The following is a 19,947-nucleotide window of genomic DNA, read 5'->3' as shown; positions in this document are numbered from 1 at the left end:
GGTAGCTGCTATTATTGGCTTAAAAGTAATGGGTGAGGTTCTGCACAAGAATTATGTAAGAACATAATGGCAAAGTTTAAAAAAAAAGTGCTGAGGTAGGACGTCTCATTTAGGGAAAAGTCAGAGAAAAAGAAGCCAGAAAAAGGAGACTAGGAGGAAGCTGCCAAGAGCAGAAGGATGGAGCCTGGCATAGAATAGGTGTCCGGTGAACAATATAAAACATCCCGTGTAGCAGAATCAAGCATAATCCGGTGTAGAGACACTGTAACCAAGTTAGTCATACCTTTCAGACCTCATCCTGTGTATATCTATACTACTAAAAGGCGTCGTTCAGTTTGTAACCTGCTTTTTATACCTATCTCAAGAAACATTATCCAAGTGACCACTCACCTGCATGATTTTTAATGGCATCCCACTGTAGGGCCTAGTGGCCTTTCTACATAATGCTCCCCAAGGTGAGAATGGGGAGAGGCAGAGCCCATGAAGTTAGGAAGCCCGGCTGAGCTTTGGGTGGGGGTGGAAGGGTGGGGAAGGGAGGACGAGACCTCCTCCGGGGGAAGCCGGGACCCGGGCCTGCGGGTCGCGGGGCGGCCGGCGGGGGCGCCGCCGAGGCGGAGGAAGAGGCGGCGCGGGGCGGGGCGGCGCGTAGCGGTTACTCAAGGCGGGCGGTTCAAACCGAAGGAGGGAAACGCGGCGGCCCCACGCGAACCTGGCGTGGGGGTTGCCATAGCCGGGCAACCCTGGGGGCGAGGCGGTGGCTCCTGCCCGGCGCTCCCAGCGGCGGCTGCCTGACTCCCCTCCCGCCTGGCCCCGCGGCCCGGTCGGTGCGGGCGCGCCTCGCTCTCCAGGTGGGCGGGAGTGGGGGGCCCAAGTGTGTGCCGGCTAGCGGGCCTCCCGGCGTCCCGGCCTGGCGCCCACTTTGCTTTCCAGGTGCTGGGACGAGAGAGGCGCCCCGCAGCCGATCTCTTGCCCGCTCGCTCCGGTCCAGGTGACGCCCACCCACCCTCCGCCTTTCGGTGGCGTTCTGGGCCCTGGGCCCTGGCGGCGGAGCCGAGGCGACCCCCATCCCTCCGCCAGCTTGGCCTTGGGAAGGTCCAGGAGGGCGAACGGGGCCAAAAGACGCCCTGGTGAGACCGTTAACCAGCCACCCGCTGACAGCACCTTGGGGGGAATAAATGACCGCGCTGTGGCTTGTTACACTGCATTTTCAGAAAAACCCGAATTTGGGAAGGTTCCTCAGTTCCCAGACTCGCTGGAGAGAACAAGGATATTGAAATTACCATTATCTGGAGAGCTGAACGAAGTTCAAAATGGTTTAGACCTTTTCATATGTTAGGAATAATCCCTGCAGCGTGTACTTATGTACCTTTCCAATCTTAGCAGTCATCATGCTGCTGCAGGTTTCAATTGTCCAGTTTTTAATTGGTAATACTTTGGCATGAGTTTTGAAAGCAAAGTGAAAGATTTTCTTGTTTGGAAGCTCACATAACTGACATCTAAGAGCTCAAGATTTACTGATGGTAAGATTTTCCACTTTAACAAATGAAAATTTGGTTTTAATATAGTTAAGTAGTATTTCATTCTCTAACTTAAGTGTTTTTAAACTGAATTATAGTTGACATACAATATTATATTAGTTTCAGGTGTACAACATAGTGATTCTACATTTTTATACATTATGAAATGATCACATTGATAGGTCTAGTTATCTGTCACTATAAAAAGTTACTACAATATTATTCATTGCATTCCCTGTGGTGTATATTACCTTCCTATGGCTTATTTATTTTATAACTGGAAGTTTGTACCTCTAATTCTTTTCATTTGTTTTGACCACCCTTTACCCGCATCCCCTCTAGCAACTTCAGATTTGTTCTCTGTTTCTATGAGTCTGTTCCTGTTTCATTTGTTCATTTGTTTTGTTTCTTAGATTCCACAATAAGGGAAATCATATGGTATTTGTTTTTGTCTGGCTTATTTCACTTAGCATAATACCCTATGAGTCCATCCATGTTGTCACAAACGACAAGATTTCATTCTTTTTTTATGGCAGAGTAATATTTCATTGTATATATGTACCTCATTTTTATCAGTTCATCTATCAATGGACACTTAGGTTGCTTCCATATCTTGGCTATTGTAAATAATGCTGCAATGAACATAGAGGTGTACATGTATCTTTTCAAATTAGTGTTTTCTTTTTCTTTGGGTAAATACCCAGAAGTGGAATTGCTGGATCATATGATAGTTCTATTTTTAATTTTTTAAGGAACCTCCATACCGTTTTCCATAGTGGCTGCACAAATTTGCATTCCCATCAGCAGTGCGTGAAATTTCCCTTTTCTCCACATCCTTGCCAATTTTTTCTTTTTTGAGGGCACATAGAGATGTGTTCTCAACACTCAGGAGCCTGGTTTTAAAAAATGAGTATCAAGGAGGCTCGTTTGATTAATTAGTGAACTGTTGAATCGATAAAATTAGGTAAGTCAATGGACATTTCAAAATTTTGCATGAGTCTTTTTAAATGATTTAAAAATTAAGTTTTGAAGAACCAATTTTTGTTTGAGACCAACATCTTGGGATAGTAGAAAGATGGAGATGATGACAGCAGAGAAAGCACATTGGAGGCAACTTCAGATGGGTAGATGAACAGAAAAAAAATTAGTTTTTTGTGTATATGTTTATGTTTATATCAAGTGGCCTATGGGTGGTAGGGGGAGAGGATATCTGCATCTTGGTTTTGTTTCTAACAATTTGCCTGTTTCCCAAATTCTAGCATGGTGAGACACCTAGTGGTAAGGTAGAATAGTTACATTTGCTCTAAAATTTTAGAAGAATTTGTTGACCTAATTTTAACTTAACTTTATAGAATGATTCTCAGAGAGGGGAAAATATTCATGGGTGCAGGTGTAATTTGGAAGCTCATTATATGTCATTAACTTAATATTTTGAAAACAAAATTGTCTTAAAGTATAATGCAAGTTATAGAAAGCAAAGTTTGATTATCTTGGCTGGTAAGCATGTATAGAAGATAGCAGTTATTCTTAAGATCTGTGGGGATCTAGATCAGAAGAGAACATGTATGAGATTTACCAGAATTGAATATAGGTTTAAAAGGTTGAAAAACACTTAGGTATTTTGTCCAGTAGTAATCTTCCCATGATCATTTTACCATAAAGAAACTTTTGTTTTGTGGTTGGAGTAGCAATTTGTTGTTGTTGTTGTTGTTTTTAAAAACTCATTCACTTAGGTACTTAACTAGTATAACCTAAGCATAAATATATTGCTTTCCCATTATATTCAACTAAAATATATTTTCCCAGGATCTTTTAATAGAGAAAAATTATGTATTTGGTCTGGAGAGAACTTTGAAAAATGACAGTTTTCTCAGTGTTCTTTGAATAATCTGGAGAAATATCAGAAACCATGGTAATTTTCTCCCCTTCACACCCTTTGAGTTAAGATTTGAGTTTCTAGAAAGAAGGAATGTGATAATACTGTTAAGAAAAGGTTAAGGAGTAAAGTATCTCCTAGTGTCATTCCTTACAAATATAATTACTGAGTAACTCAATAAGTAATTACAAGTAAATTACTTGACTTCTGTTCTTGTAATTTCAAGACTATTATAAAGGGTGAGTTTCCCACAAATAGTTGTCTGTTATCTGTGACCTGATGTCTCAAAATATTTAGAAAATGAGACAAGAATAACATGCCCTCTATCTGTGGGGTGCTGGTTCATTTGGGTTAGGTCAAGAAGAATGTATTAGTAATTTATCAATCAGCCAAGGAGTCTTTGCAGAGTTATGAGTCTGGGAACTCAGACCTTGAAAATGGTCATGGGGACTGATTTCTGTGGCAGGCCTATGTCACAAAGATGAATAATATTATCCTGGTATTGCTTAGCCAAGTTGCCATTAAATCTAGTGGTAGCACTCATTTGACACATTTCCAAAAACATGTTTAAAAATTGGCATATAGTTTTTTAAACAGCTTTACTTATATACCAGAACCTTGAAGGGAAATATCCAATTGACTAGATATAGGCCAGTACAAATAAGCTAGAATATTAAAACTATATGTACTGTTATATGTGCTGTTAAAATCGTAAGGTAATAAAATCTAAAAATGATGTTGCCAGATTTTTTCCTCAAGTGTAGTTCAAGAAAATATTTGTGCATGGTGCTTAGGACTATGCTTAACCAAGTAATCCGTGAATATGTATAACCCAAAAGTTTTGGTTTTTATGACGTTAAAAGTTGGGTTCAGTAATATACACATGAGTATGTATTAGAGTAGATTTGTTTTTTTAAGGTAACTTTTCTTATTGCCATAACATTTTGTCTTATCCCTATTCATATATTTTTGGATAAGCTGCTAGGCTACTCATTTCAAAGGAAGAATATAATCTGTTTGCACTTTGTAGAAACAGATTTTGAAGATGTCAGAGAGACGTTCAAGCCAAGCTTGCACTGGAGTAGAAAATGAGGTGGACTCTCCTACCGTCAACTTCAAATCCTCCAGCTTCAGAGATTTCTGTTCCACATCTTCATTTCAAGATAGTGGCTACAATGAGTTGTTACAACCTTGCAACTTTGGTAGTACAGATAAAGAATTTTTTGGAAAGAAAGAAAAAGGCCCAACATTAATCCATGAACATCCTGAAACTTCAAATCTGGGCTTAACTCATCCTTTAGAATCTCCAACTCAAAAAAAGAGATTTGTCTTTTCTAGGAATGAAAATGATACAACTCCAGAACTTTGTGAAACCCCTAAAGTCAGTGGAAAAAAATTTTTACTGCGTAGAAGGTTGGACATATCTTTCTCTTTCCTAAAGGAGGACTGTGAATCACAAAACAGTTCTTTAGAAAGTAGTAAAAACCAAGTCCTCAACTTAGAAAAAAATAATCCAAGCTGTGCTTCAGGTTTTCCAAGGCAAACCAATTTTAGTCCTTTAGTTACTAGTACTTTGAAAACAGAAGAAGCAACTTCCAGCAGTCAAAAATTGAGACTTAATTTTTCTCAACAGAAGACTTCCACAGTTGATGATTCCAAAGATGACTGTAGCCTATTTGAAGTTGAATGTATATCTCCGATTCAGGGCAATAGTTCTAAAGACCCTATCACATATGACCTTAGTGATAGCAGTCTGTTTGTTAATGATGAGAATACATATCCCAAACTTCTGGGCTCTTCTGCTAGTCGAACATCTTGTGGAACAAATGAGAATTTATGTGTGACTCCAATAAGTAATCTTGTAGCAAACGTTAAATTTAATGCAAGTCAAAGGCTCTCTCCTTCAGCTGAAGTGAGGGGCAATATTTCAACACCTGAAGACAGTGGTTTTAACTCACTTTGTTTGGATAAATCAGAAGATTCCCTCTCTGACCAGGAGGGTTCTTTTCGAGAACTTCGGAAACGTAAGGGAACTGTCAAAGTGGGGGACACCATAAAAAAGTCAGGGCATCTTCGGAGGCTGAGAAGATTGTCCACCCTTCAGGAACAAAGCTCACAGTCTGAGACAGAAAGGGACTCTGACTCAGAAGCAACACCAGCAGCTGCTTCAGACACCTCGGAGAATCAGCCGAGCAGTGACAAAGAGATTTTAAGCTTTAAGAATTTATCAAAGACCCCAGCCTTGCAGTTAGTGCACGAACTCTTTATGAGAAACAAAAGAAAAAGATTCCAGCAAAATGGTGCACATGAATTCTTAGAAGAGAAGGATGGGGGGCAAATAGCTGTACTACAGTGTGTACTTGCAGGACTGATTGGCAAGAAAATGGGTATAGAAAAACTGGACATCTTAACGGAATTAAAATATAGAAATTTAAAACATATTCTTGCTATGGTTTTAGATTCCTTGACTGCAGAAAGCCTATGCAGGTAAGAAATAAAATTTTTTTCTGAAGTAAAGCTTCCTTCTTACCACCTTTTTTTTTTTTTTTTTTTTAAGATTTTATTTATTTATTTGAGAGAGGGAATGAGAGACAGACAGCAGGAGAGGGAGGAGGGTCAGAGGGAGAAGCAGACTCCCTGCTGAGCAGGGAGCCCGATGCGGGACTTGATCCCAGGACTCCAGGATCATGACCTGAGCTGAAGGCAGTCGCTTAACCAACTGAGCCACCCAGGCGCCCACCACCTTTTTTTTTTTAAGTTGGAAAGCTTTTCTGTGAGTTGAGTAGTTGTGCTGTTTTCTATTCATTTTGTTTTATTATCTCTATCTTTGGTTGTCTTACACTTTATCAAAGGTGGTTTAGTGAGCTTCCTAGAAGAGCTTACTAATATAGTTCCTTCTGTTTAAAATCCTGTTTTAGGGGCGCCTGGGTGGCTCAGTCGGTTGGGGGTCCGACTCTTGGTTTTGGCTGGAGTCAGGTTGTGGGGTGGAGCCCTGCCTTGCGCTCAGCTCTCAGTGGGGAGTCTGCTTGGGGGTTCTCTCCCTCTGCCCCTCCCCCCCAACCTCTCTCTCTCTCTCTCTTTAAAATAAATAAATAAATCTTAAAAAAAAATAAAATCCTGTTTTAGAAGCATCAATATAGTCTTCTGGATAAAGTTCATGTCACTGTCATTTGGGAAGAGAGTTTCTAAACGTTGAACTTTAAATTTTCAAGATGGCAAATTATATTCTACAAAAGTTATTTACTGATTTAATAGTTCACATCCTATTGTCAGATTGCAAATTGTATTAAAGTTATGACACTTGGTCAGAAACAATGTAAAGTATTATGGTGACTAAGAAGTGACAGCATACAAAGGATACCATTTAGTTATTTAATCTAAATTCTAGAATCCAAAATGATGGTTAGCTTTCATTTTAGGGCTTAGTTTCTCGAGACCAAGGCATATGGATTAGTTCATTTTCATTGCTAACAGGGCAGTGGAAGGTAATTACTTTTGGGAATTTCAAGGAATTAGAAACTGAAGTATTTGTGTTAACAAAGATTTCAGTATATTGGATGCTGCTACATAATTAAAGAGAAACAGACATTTAGGAGTATTGAAGGCAGGAACGAGGGTTATAAAGACTAACGTGAGACTGTGTTCATACTGGCAATTTTGGGGAGTTGCAGGACTATCAGAAGACAAGACCTCTGGGAATGCCATGACCAGGAAGAAGGGAAGCCTGTAGACTTCTGCAAGGTGATGGTAGAGGGAGGACATGCAGGAGAGTTTGTGAATTTGTTTTTTGATAGAGATGTCAAGAGTTTGGTTCATAGAATCCTTGCTGTTTTTATGGCCACTGCTTCTATTAAAGCCCTTCTTCACCTTTCCTCCACAAATTAATCGTAGGCTACTGTAGAGAATTGTAGAATTTTGTAGCTGGAAGTCTTCTGAGACATCTGGTCTAATCACATGTTTTGCAGATGGGGAAACTTCCAAAGAAGTTAAGTACCTGCCAACAGTCATTCAAGGAGATAGGAATGTATCTAGGTCTTTAATTGAGCCCTCTGTTTTTTTTTCTTTTTTCTTTTTTTTTTTTTAGAAAGGGAGATGTGGAGGCAGGGGCAGAAGGAGAGAGAGAATCTTAAGCAGACTCCATGCTGGGCATGGAGCCCAATGCCAGGCTTGATCCCATGACCCTGAGATCATGACCTGAGCTGAGAGCAAGAGTGAGACGCTTAAATGACTGAGCCACCCAGGTGCCCTGAGCCCTCTGATTCTCAATCCAATACTGCCTCACAAGCTTATATTAAGATTTAAGGCCTTTCTAAATAGACTTGACCGGGAATGTCCTTGGTGTAAACCAAGTAGGATAATAAACAGATTAGTGTACCTGTATGTATGTGCCTTTAAAAAAAGGTTTGAATGAGATAAATTATTTGTTTAAAAAAATCAAGGAGATGGCTGAAATATAGGAAGTTTATTTTTATATGCTGTAGTATTTGGATAGAGACCAATTAAAAACTTGGGTGATATTTTTGGATGCTCACTTGTAGGAACAGTTGATATTTGGTCATATTTTTGTAGTTACCACTTTTCCCCACCCCTCCAAATGTATAGTATTTGTAGTGCAGAATGCATGTATAATGTTAGCAGTGTTTATTCTTGGTAATGTGAGAGATTATGGTCAGTTGAAATAACTGTGGCAAATAACCAACTGCATAGTTCATTTCTTCCCCATTTAGAGGTGACTTTCTGCCTTTTCCTCTCCATCAATCTGATATAAGACACATTTATTGGTTTAGGGAGAGGCAAAGCAATTGAAGTGGCCATGGTAACTGGAAGGACAGTATTAGCCCCATAACAGCAAGCGAACTTTTTTGAATTGTCTGATCTTATTCCCTTTGAGTGATTTAAGTTAGAGTAATAAAAAAGACCAGATTAACAGCTGAGAGATGATCTTTTCTTTCATAAATAGTATAGCCAAGGTTATTGATAAATAGGCAATCTCTGGATATAAATTGAGGTTTGTTTTTTTTTTTCTTAGCTACTTCATTCTCATCAACTTTGGTTTCTAAAATAGAAACTTTGTAGTGCTACCCATCATAATGATTGTTATTTGGCACTTAGTACATCCAATGAATTATTGATAGTTCTTATGTTTGTGGGGGGATGGGTTAGCCTGGTGATGGGTATAAAAGAAGGCTTGTATTGAATGGAGCACTGGGTGTTATACGCAAACAATGAATCATGGAACACTACATCAAAAACTAATGATGTAATGTATGGTGATTAACATAACATAATAAAAAAATGATAGCTTTGTTAAGTACATTCATAGGAGGAATAGATAAACACCTCTTGTGCTATATGGATGATAATCATTTTCTACATGTTGTGTTCCAAATTTTTAATTTTAGTCTCACATTTGAAGTTAAATCCTCTTAATCAGTCTCCCAGTGGACTCGTATTGGCTTTATATGAAACTATGTTTTTCTCTTAACCATTTGTAAGATAATAACCTGTCAATATAATGCTGGCATATACTTAATATTTTAATGACAATTCTTTCATATGGTGAAACAATATGGAACAACAATGTAGATCAAGTCATATTTTTAATGTAAATTTTAGGTTTAAATTACTGTCCAAAATCTTTAAAACAAGTTTTTCTTATTAATTGTCACATGCAAAAATGTTAATTTTGTGGAAGATATACAATATAAAGACCAATCATTTTGTTGCAGTGTTTGGAAAGTGAGCAGAAATTGGCGTGAAATTATTGTTCAAGATAAAAAAGCAAATCGGAGGAGGAAATGTTATATCTCACAACTGAAAGCAGATTCTGAGGTAATGTATATAATACTTTTCTCAAATGGATTTGTAAAATAATCTCATATTGCTGGACAACCTAATTTGGTTTTCCTGCTATCTTTTAACGCTTTTCATTTAGCAAACATTCACTCATGAATGTTTTACTTCTCTCAAACTCCATTTCCTTCCAGTCCATAGTGGAGTAGACTACCTAGCATCAAGAGCGTCTTGTAGGGTTTTGTTGTTTAGGTGTGTGTGCTGTTAGCAGGGTTTGAATACCAGTGCTATGCTGGATCCTATTCATAATTAGATATCCTTAAAGCATTTTCTATCCCGTCTTTTGAGTGGATATTATGTGCCAATTGCTCAGATTACAATGGTGAACCTTTCTGAAATGGTCCCTGCTCTCTTGGAACTCATGCCCCATGACTTGAGATAAAAGTCAACAGGGGATTATAATACAGGTGTGTTAGAGGAAGCCCAGAGTTCATTCTATTAGATCATTTAAAAGGAGTATTTGATACTTGGGAATCAAGAGAAGGCTTTTCAGAAGCAGTGCAACTCCGCTGAGACCTGATGGATGAGGGAGTGAGTGGCTAGCCAGGTGAAGACAGGGAGGAGCGTTGCAGCAGAGAGGATAGCATAGAGGAAGGCCTGGAAGTGAGTGAGCGTGGCAGATTAGTGCTGGTAAAGCATCATAAGCTTGTATTTTCTTGAAGATTTGGGAAACAGCTTTGAATTGACAGGAAAAGTCCTGCAGAAGCTGATTTATTCTTCCTAGCGACATTACTTTGTGTACTAGGCATCTGATGACTCTGGCCCCGTATATATTGTATATGCAGCTTTTAGACCTTTCTTAGCCATTAATACCAAAAGAAACCACGAGACTTCACTCTCTTATCCTTGTTCTAGTAAAAAGTATTTAATAACATAAGTAAATTTTTAATTTGACAAAATATAATAATTGAGGTGATATATGGTGTAAACAAATATAAATACCTAGTTACAGATTGGTGGGTTTCTCATTACAATGAGATATTGGGGACTGCACTTAACTAAAATGTTGACTTTCTATTTTACTTTTTTTTTACCTTCTCACCTATGATATTGCCTTACAACTTACTCACAGCTCCTGGCTACCTACTGCTGCAGCTTCTGGGCCTGGGAGCTTATACTAGAGAAAATATTTGCCTTCTTAACTTCTTATTTTTTAGAGTGCTGCTCTATGTGCTAAGGACTTACTTTAAAAAATAATTTTTTTAGGGTGCCTGGGTGGCTCAGTCGGTTAAGCGACTGCCTTCGGCTCAGGTCATGATCCCAGGGTCTTGGGATCGAGTCCCACATCGGGCTCCCTGCTCAGCGGGGAGCCTGCTTCTCCCTCTCCCTCTGCCTGCCATTCCTCCTGCTTGTGCTCTCTATCTCTCTGACCAATAAATAAATAAAACAGCAGAGAGGGAGGCAGATGCTTAACTGACTGAGCCACCCAGGCGCCCCCCCAAAAAACAATTTTTAAGCAAGCATCTATTAATATTAAACTATTAGCTCCATGTACATGTACAAGGAAAGAAGCATGGTTGTGTTTGGCAACACTTCAGGTAATTCCAGATAAAATATTCATATCCTGGCCACCACTTTTTTTTTTCCAACTGTATTTCTTAAAGGACTATACGTTTTTCCTTACTTGAACTTTTTTTCTTATTTTGATTTGCTTTTTAAATTTTTTTTTCAAAGTAAAACAAGTATATAGTTTAAAAAGTCAAACTGGGCTATGAGGCTTATAACAAAACACATTCTCTTACTTGTCTCTTCCTACTCTTTTTTTTTTTTTTTTAAAGATTTTATTTATTTATTTGACAGAGACAGCGAGAGCAGGACAAAAGCAGGGGGAGTGGGAGAGGGAGAAGCAGGCTTCCCGCTGAGCAGGGAGCCCGATGTGGGACTCGATCCCAGGACTCTGGGATCATGACCCAAGCCGAAGGCAGCCGCTTAACCACTGAGCCACCCAGGCGCCCGTCTCTTCCTACTCTTGATTCTTGTCCCAAGTTAATCACTTTCAACTCTTCAGTTGTTCCTTTTGAGATTTACCTCCACGTTTCTAAATGGCATGCCTTTCCTCCTATTTCTTGGCTTTTATCTTTGAAGAGTTTGTTCTCTAACCTCTCACCGCTCCTACCACTACCTACCCACCCACCCGTCTCTCTGAACTCCTTTCTTCTTTTCTCCTGTCTCACTAATGTAACCATACCACCATTTGGGAGTGAATCAGAAACAGGTGCTGACATTATGAAGACTGTATTGAGACTATGAGTTTGTTGACTGCTGAAACATGCAGTACACTATGATTACATCTTTTTTCCTATATAACTTTTTTTTCCAGAGTTGTTAATTGCCCAGTTTCTTTCTTTTGTTTTGCTTAGTGTTTCTCTGTACAGATCCCCGATTCATCTCCTATTATCCACCAGAACTGGAAATCTCCTCTGTGTAAGTCCAGACAAATCAGGTATTCTTCCTGTTCCTTCTTTTCCCTAGAGACATCCTTCCTGGTGCACTTTGCCCTCCTATTCTGATATGGACTGGTTACTTTCCACATGTACTATCCTAATGTATATCATTAACCCAAACAGAAACATTGTAAGACAAAGTTGTTTGATAGTTTTCCTCATACTCCTGTAATGTCTCTGAAAGCTCCTTATGTATAAAAGTTAGAAGGCAAACACCAGCTACGTGTAATAGGATCTCAATTTCATCCATTTGCTTTGCAGCCATGAGAATGAGTATTAGAATTGGGATACGGCTTTTCCATCAAATTTCTTAATTTACTGTATTCTTCACTGTTCTTTTATAATTATGGAAATGAACAACCACATGGTGACTCAACTCTCACATTTAAGTATTTTCTGGTAACATGATGTGACTGTGTTTGAAAAATTTTGGCCTTCGTGAACATGTGCCTTGGTTGACTTCTTTGCCTCCTATTGCTCAGAGATGGAAGCACACATTTTAAACTCTACGAGGCCTGGGATTAGACTGTTTTATTCACTTGGCACCTTTAGGAGTTCTATAAATATTTGTTAAATAAATGAATGTTTATTCTGTGGCTGAAATGTGTTTCAACAGTGTATCTCTATTCATTTTGTTGGTTCATACACAATCACTGTGTTTACCAATTGCATCAAATCCATCAAAATTTTGGTGTGCTCTTTTATCGTGTGCTTGTGTCCTAGGCTGCAAATTATTTATACAAATGTACTATATAGAAATGTATTGAGTCCTTGAAAAAGTTCAGTTGTATTCATTCTAATTTTGGGAAACCAATGTTCATCCATTACACTTATGCATATGTTGTTAAACTGTTAATCATGGAATTTTTCATGACCAACTTATCTTATTTCCTATACTTATCCTACTATAATTTCTCTTATTTTCTCTCTCCTCACTTTTAGGAGCCAATTGTGGCAAAGGGAAACTCTCAAGGGAGAGGAGGCACAGTTTTAGTTAGACACATGAGGAAATTAACTCTCAGTACATTTTATTTTGATAATTGGTTAAGAAGGCCAATTTGTTAAAAAAAAAACAAAACGATTTTTTTCCGTTATCAACCTCAACAAAATAGAGGGCTTATTGAAAATATTTCTTGGCTGAATATTTAAGTAATGTGGAAATCCAGTTCAGAGAAGAGATACCTTTTTTTCTCCTTTTAAAATGCCTAAGCATGTTTATTACAATGTAAGTGTAAAAATGATTCCAGTATTTACATGTATTATGAAAACTAGCCAAACCAATTGGATTTCATGGTCTAACCAGGCCCATTATTCTTCTGACATGTGGCTAAGGTAAGAAACCTTCGAAGAATTCCATGATATCCCATAGCAAACTTCACAAAGATTCACCTCTAATTATACCTTGACTTAAAAGAGGGGTTGGCAAACTCCAGTCTGTGGGCCAAATCCTGTCCATCACTTCTGTTTTTAAAGTAAGTTGCTCTTTCATTTACACATCTCTATAGCTGCTTTTGCTAAAATGGCAGTTGAGTAGCTGTGACTATCTGGCCTGCAAAACATTAAATATATACTGTTGGGCCCTTTCCAGGAAAAGTTTTCCAACCTATACCTTAGCAGAAAAATAACCCATCGTGTAAGCTTAAAGCTAACACTTCTTGTTTTAATTTCGTTCATTTATATTTCTTTGACATTTAAGTGTTAGCTGAGAGAAAATTTTTGTCTAAAAGGGAAAGTTTAGGGGGAAAAATCTAATGGAATTTAGTGTGAAATCACTTCCAATATTTAAATGCACGTGCATCAGAAAACTGTTCCGGAACTTTTGATATTACAGTACTGATCCCTCTTATCTTTTACTGCAGGGGGCTATATTAAATGTTGAGGATGCTGCCACTCGGCTCCATCTCTTAAATCGATCAGCTTTAAGATCTGTACAAGCTCAGGCTAGGATACCAGGTTTTCAGAAAGGAGAAGTTTCAACATTTTCTCCTTGGGGAGAAGTTTTGACACCTACAGCAAGCTCTTCTGTTACTCCCTTAAGTAGTAAACAGGATGAATATGTTAAGGTGAGTATTTCTCACAAGTTATTAGACATAAATATTTAGAGTTTGAAATAAAGTGATTCTCTGTATGAAACTGGAAGATTTAGTGTGTATGCTTTCACTGCAGGTTGCCAAAACACTATTTATTGATGAAGCATTAAAACCTTGCCCCAGGTGCCAATCCCCTGCTAAGTACCAGCCATATAAGAAAAGGGGACTGTGCAGCCGCACAGCCTGTGGTTTTGACTTTTGTGTGTTATGTTTGTGTGCTTATCATGGGTCTGAAGAATGTAGTAGAGGAGCAGCAAAGCCGAGAAATAGGAAAGATGCTCTTCCAGGAAGTGCCCAGAGTAAGCGGAATTTAAAACGCCTTTAAAGAGACTCTCAAATAAAAGAAGCATTCCCCCTAAACAGCGTCTTGTCTGACTTAAAATTATGAATATTTTGAAAGCATGCAACATTTCCCATTAATGACAGATGGTGATTTATTTCCTATTTTGTATATATCATAATCTATGTCTGTATTCTTTAAAGAGAGGAGTTTGAAAAAATTTTATTTTACTGTGTCACATTTTCCCATTTTAATAAGTGTTTTTAAATAAAGAGTTTTTAATGTTGTCATATATATGTATTTAACTGTTTCATGTAACCTTTGAAAATTGTGCATTTCATCACTCTGTGTTGAAATGTTCTTCGATCACTTTTTAAAAATAGTTTTCCAAGTAATATTACAAATTTTGAACTTGAGACAGATGGCCTTATAGATTTGGAAAATGAGTATTTGACTGAAATGAAATATAAATAAAATGTTTTCAGAAGTTCTATTGAATTTACTCTATAATTTCAATCTTTTAATTTAGTGAGTGTCATATGTGAGCAGACTTATAGTTAAATAAAATTTACTTAATATTGATTACTAAGAAGACATAAAAACTAAGTTGTTAGACATATGTTGTTAATTCACAGTGAGAGTCTCAGTCAGTTAATAAACCCTTATAAGTCCTGCATTTCATTTAAGCGTTTTTTAAAATTCCAGAACTATAATCGCAGATTCCATTTGTTTAATCCAGCTTGGGTATCACTATTGTGATAAATTTGGACTAGTTAGAGAAGATTGTTGTTGGTTTTTCTTTTCTCAACAGTTAGTTTTAGATTGGGTTTCTTAAATAAGAAAATTTACTGAATTGTTTATAATGTACCTCTTTCCAAAAATGGTTGGAGGTAGCATGTTCCATTTATAGAATAGCAGCAAGAAAGAGGTAAGTTCTATTGTTGAACAAATTACTAAGACCAGGGGAAAATTTGAAGATGGTTTCATATTTTATTTGTTTGTCTTTAGGTAACTGAGTGGATATATGTCTGTGTACACACTATACACACAGATTTAAAATGTAGCTCTTCGTACACAGTATTTTAATAAGACAGTTTTAAAGTGTGAATTAGGTATAGACATATTTGGTTTTTTTAATTTTTTAAAAAATTCCCTGGTCCCTGGTCCCTGGGTGGCTCAGTCATTAAGCGTCTGCCTTTGGCTCAGGTCATGATCCCAGGGTCCTGGGATCGAGCCCCACATCGGGCTCCCTGCTCCGCGGGAAGCCTGCTTCTCCCTCTCCCACTTGCCCTGCTTGTGTTCCTGCTCTTGCTGTGTCTCTCTCTGTCAAATAAATAAAATCTTTTTTTTAAAAGATTATTTATTTTAGAGAGTCGGGGACCGGTGAGTGGGGCTAGGCGCAGAGGGAGAGGGATAAGCAGACTCTGTGTGGAGCTCGATATGGGGCTCCATCCTACCACCCTGAGATCATGACCTGAATTGAAATCAAGGGTCAGACACTCAACCGACTGAGCCAGCCAGGTGCCCTGGATATAAATATATCTGGAAAAATCTGCCCTAAATTTTAATTTGTTGTTTAACTCACTAAAAATTTTAGCTGCCAAATATTACATTTTATCTATATCCTTTCTAATTCCACAAAGAATTTTTGGAGGCTAAATGTAAATATAAGTAAATTGTCAGTTGTCTTTAATAATTTACCCAGTCTATACATTTTATATCAAATTTTCTGATTCAGTTGATTCTAATCAAGTTTAGTTCTCAGTGTCTACTTAATTTCCTGAGGTATCTTCCACATCAGGGTCAATATACTTATTAACATTTTTAATAAACATTGTTAATTGAAGTTTCTTTGTGTTTAGGAAACTTATTCCCAGTCTTGATTCTTTTAATTTATGAAGACAACTCTTTGATTTAGTTTGACTACCTGTCTTTGACCTCTCTTTCTGGGGCTCAGATCAAATCATATCCTCTTCTGTCATATGAACATTTTTGCTATTTTATGCTCTTGATTTCTGTCTGGCCTAAATGCCATTCCAGAAGCGACTTCTTAAGTTGTAAAAATCACAGATCCAGTTTCATGGTATGTTTTTTTAAAATGAAATGCAAGATTTTCTATTTTATATAATTTAAAATGTTTATTTCCCAATATCCTATGGATTTTTATTATTCTACTACAGAAAATGAAAAAGGAAGGATAGGCATTTTTTTTGCCTCCTTATACTTGAAATTGTCAGTATTGCAATGCGAGAATCTGGAATCCTATCTCCTGTCCATTAGGAAGCACCTTGCATCTGTCTTATGTGGTACAGTCACACTGCCCTCTCCGTGTGATCACCTTTGTGGTCTTGTAGCTACTCAGTCCATTCGAATGTAATATTTTATCTTACTCTACTGTTGAAAATGTAGATTTTACCACGTTTTGTTTTAGAAATCAATAATCTCCATGTATTCTTGTCTACCGCAGATACTGTTAACAATGGAGTTTCAAATTTTTTATATTTCTGGTTTTGATTGGGATTTGAGTACCATGATCAAGTAGTTATGAGTAAAATAGCATAAGGACTCAGTACCACATATTTTAATGATTTCATAATAAAAACTCTGAAGAAAAAAGATCAGAGTAGGAATTTGAAAGATAAGCTTTTTATTGGTAAGCTTTATATTTGTGATGGGGTTCAGAGGTAGGTTAACTAGAAGAAAATCATACAGTTTCCAGAATAACTTTATTAAACAAAGGCTTTAGCTATCCAGAAAATAATCAGCATTCTCCAAATTATTGTAAACAACTATGTATTGTAGTAACAGCCCTATGCTCCGGTAGCATCCTGTGCTTCCCCTGTCACAGCACTTAGTTTACTTTATTCAAATTGTTTGTTGATTTTCTTTCCCCGTGAGCCTATCAGCTCTGTGAAGACCTGGACCACATCATGTTTGATTTAAATGCTGTTGCATCCCTAGCACCTTGCCCAGTGCCAGGCAACTAGAAGGGGCTCAATAAGTATTTTTTGAATGAGTCGATTTTTTTAGTGCTACTAGTAATTTTTATCGAATAAACACTTACAACTCTATCCTATGTTAATTTCATAATATTTGATCTTAGTGATTAATGCTTCATGACACAAAAAAGTGAGATCTAAATGATTTCTTAAATTGCTTCACACATGTAATCAGTGGATTTGTTTGGTTTACTCCTTCTTTTAGTTACTGTTCTTACAGTTTGTGAAAGTGTAATGGAAAGAGCCCCAGACTAGGAGTCAAAAAGCCGGAGTGGGTATTCTAAACTACTTACTAGCTGTGCCCTTATGCAAGTAGCTTATTGATTCTGAGCCTATTTCTTCTGTCTATAAATGAGAGAAATTAAGAGAGTTGATCACTCTAAGTGTTGAAACTCTAAGTGTTACACTAATCTGTATGGCTATGTGTTTGGCTAAATATGAATAGAATAAAACAAGATACCATTTGTGGGGCTAGAATATATGATCTTGATATCGTTAGCATTATGCTCAATGAAACTATAAAGCCAGCCTCTAACTTGCTTGTAAAAAATGTCTGCTTGAAAAAAAAAAGTTCATCTAATCATACATTGAGTGTTTACTATGTATAGACACTGTCCTAAATCCCTTACGTGTGTTAACTCATTTATTCCTCACGTTGACTCTATAAGGCAGTTATTATCTTATTCCTTTTATATATCAGGAAGCCAAGAAGTAGGTTAAATCATCTAAGATCACTTAGACAACAAGCGGGGGAGCCAAGATTCTACCAGAGTTAGCCTGCCACTTGTACATGACAAGACTCCGCAGAATCCCTGTTGATAAATTCAATATGCATCGAATTACCATGTCTTAAATGGAAGATTGTTTTGCCATTAAAGGAAACTCTATTGGTATGTCAGGAAAAAAATTCTGACTTAAAACAGTTCTGCTATAAAGTCGTTCCTTAGCTCCGTAGTTCCTCACAACTTTATAATTTGAAAAACTAAATGAATTGCATGAATATACTATTATCTGAGAGCTCCGTTCCAGAGAAAGACTTAGCACCAGGCCCAAGGTCTTTGTAATCTAAAGACACAAGGCATGAAAATAAGTATTAACACATTCCAGTCATTACTACCTTCTTACAAATTTTGATTATTGAGTGAAAGTAATAAGAAAAAATTTACCAGTTATTGATAGGTCTGCTCTGCGTTTCCAAGAAGATTCCAATACAAGAGGGATGATTAAATTTGGCACTTTCTTTTTGTATTTTTTCCCACTGCTTAATAAGGACATAAGGGAAAGAAGGAGTGTTAAATCTGGGGAAAATCAACACTTTACCTTCTACTGATTTAGGATAAGAATCTACCTTTCCCCACTGTGGTGTGCCCCCTTGACAGCCTTGTCAGCTAATGGGCAGGAATATTTTTTTCTTTTTGACTTCTACTTGTCTCCAGGAAAGACAGGAATTTCCTATTTTTCATTCCCTAGTTTGGAAAATAAATGGTCAGAAACTTGTGATAAGTGATATAAAGAGAAACAACACTTTAAATTTACCTGATTATTTTATACTAGCATTTCTATGGGCACAAATATGGACATTTACATTTCCAGTTATTTAAATACTTAATAATGTCTTAAGGATTTGTTAGCAATAATTTAAGGGTAGAAGTGCTATTGAGGAAACAGTTTTGATACTTACCTAGCACGGTGTAAAGCTAAGTTTTCCATTACCTTTGCTTAATTTATGATTCACAGAGCAAAATTGTCATAAATTTATGATAAAAATTTACTGAACATTTTCAACATTTGGTCTCTTATGTTTATAGTTTGAATTAAATTATTCACATGGCCTTATTTTATGTGCCTTAGGAATAGTGTAACATGTACAGAAAGTACTTAAAATGTCTTAAAGGATGGCAGTAACCCATTACTGTTTCTGTGCAAAAGGTAAATATTTCAAAGCTCACACTAAACATTCCACAAGGGGGCACCAAAGACTCATTTATGGGGATTTTGGCCCTCCTTCAAAAAAGCTAATTTAACTTTTATATATTTGACGCTGATGTACTGTGACATTGCCAGGTAGGGGAAATGTTCCTTGACTTAATTTTAAAAATGCATACAGAATAAATTTAGGTAATAGTTATTGCTCAGAGTTGCTAATTAAAATATTTTAGCTGGCTTGCAAGATTGCTCCGTTTCTGGGATGACTTTTAACAGAACACCTTGTTGGCGGCTGGGTCTGTGCCTTGGCCATCTGTATTTACTTGCCCAGCAGCTCTGCCCTCCTGGCTCCCTCATCATGGACAGTGGAGCCAGAGGAGCGGAAGGAGCAGTAGAATCATGGAGGTGAGTTCTGGTTTTGAAGGGTGGTAGCTTGCTACCAACCATTTCCTTCTGGCATTCTCATTTCTGCAGAAAGGTGGTGCTTGCTTGGTTCAGATCCTAATCACAGCCTGCCTAGATTCTGTAAATGCTTCCTAACAGGTCTCTTTGCTTTTACTTTCTCCCCATCTAAATCTGTCCTAAATTGCCATTGCCAGGTTATTTGTACTAAAATGTGGCTCCAATTATATTGCTTCCTATTAAAAATGTAGCTGAATTTAGTATCTCCTAATGGTCCTAACTTTCTAGCAATCTCTCTCACCATTCCACTCTGTACTCTTTGTTCCAGCCAAACTAGATTCCTTACTACTTCCTAAATTTCCCCTCTGCTTTTTCCCTCTTCCCCTCTCTCTTGCCATACTAAATCCCATCAAACCAGCTAATCCTTAGTTTCTTTCCATGAATCATCTTCGACGATCTCTCCAACAAGATGAAATTTTTACCTTCTTTGAATCTAGTGTTTATTTATACGTTTCTTGTGCTGTCTCTGGCATGTCTTATTTGTATTAAATTCTTGTAAT

General features: G+C 37.5%; 1 protein-coding gene across 1 annotated transcript; it reads left to right on the top strand.

Annotated features, from left to right (window-relative positions):
- The first annotated feature begins 633 nt into the window (after positions 1-633).
- FBXO43 (F-box protein 43) lies at positions 634-14,111 on the top strand. The gene is made up of 5 exons (XM_081816312.1): positions 634-848; positions 4,424-5,880; positions 9,123-9,225; positions 13,550-13,753; positions 13,857-14,111. The coding sequence occupies exons 2-5, from the start codon at positions 4,439-4,441 to the stop codon at positions 14,103-14,105; spliced, it is 1,998 nt and encodes a 665-aa protein (XP_081672438.1). The 5' UTR covers positions 634-848; positions 4,424-4,438; the 3' UTR covers positions 14,106-14,111.
- Positions 14,112-19,947: the final 5,836 nt, after the last annotated feature.

The sequence above is a fragment of the Leptonychotes weddellii genome, chromosome 4, assembly GCF_054177405.1.
Source record: "Leptonychotes weddellii isolate Sample4059 chromosome 4, ASM5417740v2, whole genome shotgun sequence".
Taxonomy (NCBI): domain Eukaryota; kingdom Metazoa; phylum Chordata; class Mammalia; order Carnivora; family Phocidae; genus Leptonychotes; species Leptonychotes weddellii.
The sequence above is the reverse complement of the archived record's forward strand: the minus strand, read 5'-3'. Positions and strand labels throughout refer to the sequence as shown.

Bases quoted from the DNA above. Each gene is read 5' to 3' on its own strand.
- FBXO43 (XM_081816312.1), top strand. From the start codon at position 4,439: ATGTCAGAGAGACGTTCAAGCCAAGCTTGCACTGGAGTAGAAAATGAG. The intron at 5,881-9,122 runs GTAAGAAATAAA...ATTTTGTTGCAG, and splicing joins ACTGCAGAAAGCCTATGCAG to TGTTTGGAAAGTGAGCAGAA. The intron at 13,754-13,856 runs GTGAGTATTTCT...CTTTCACTGCAG, and splicing joins AACAGGATGAATATGTTAAG to GTTGCCAAAACACTATTTAT.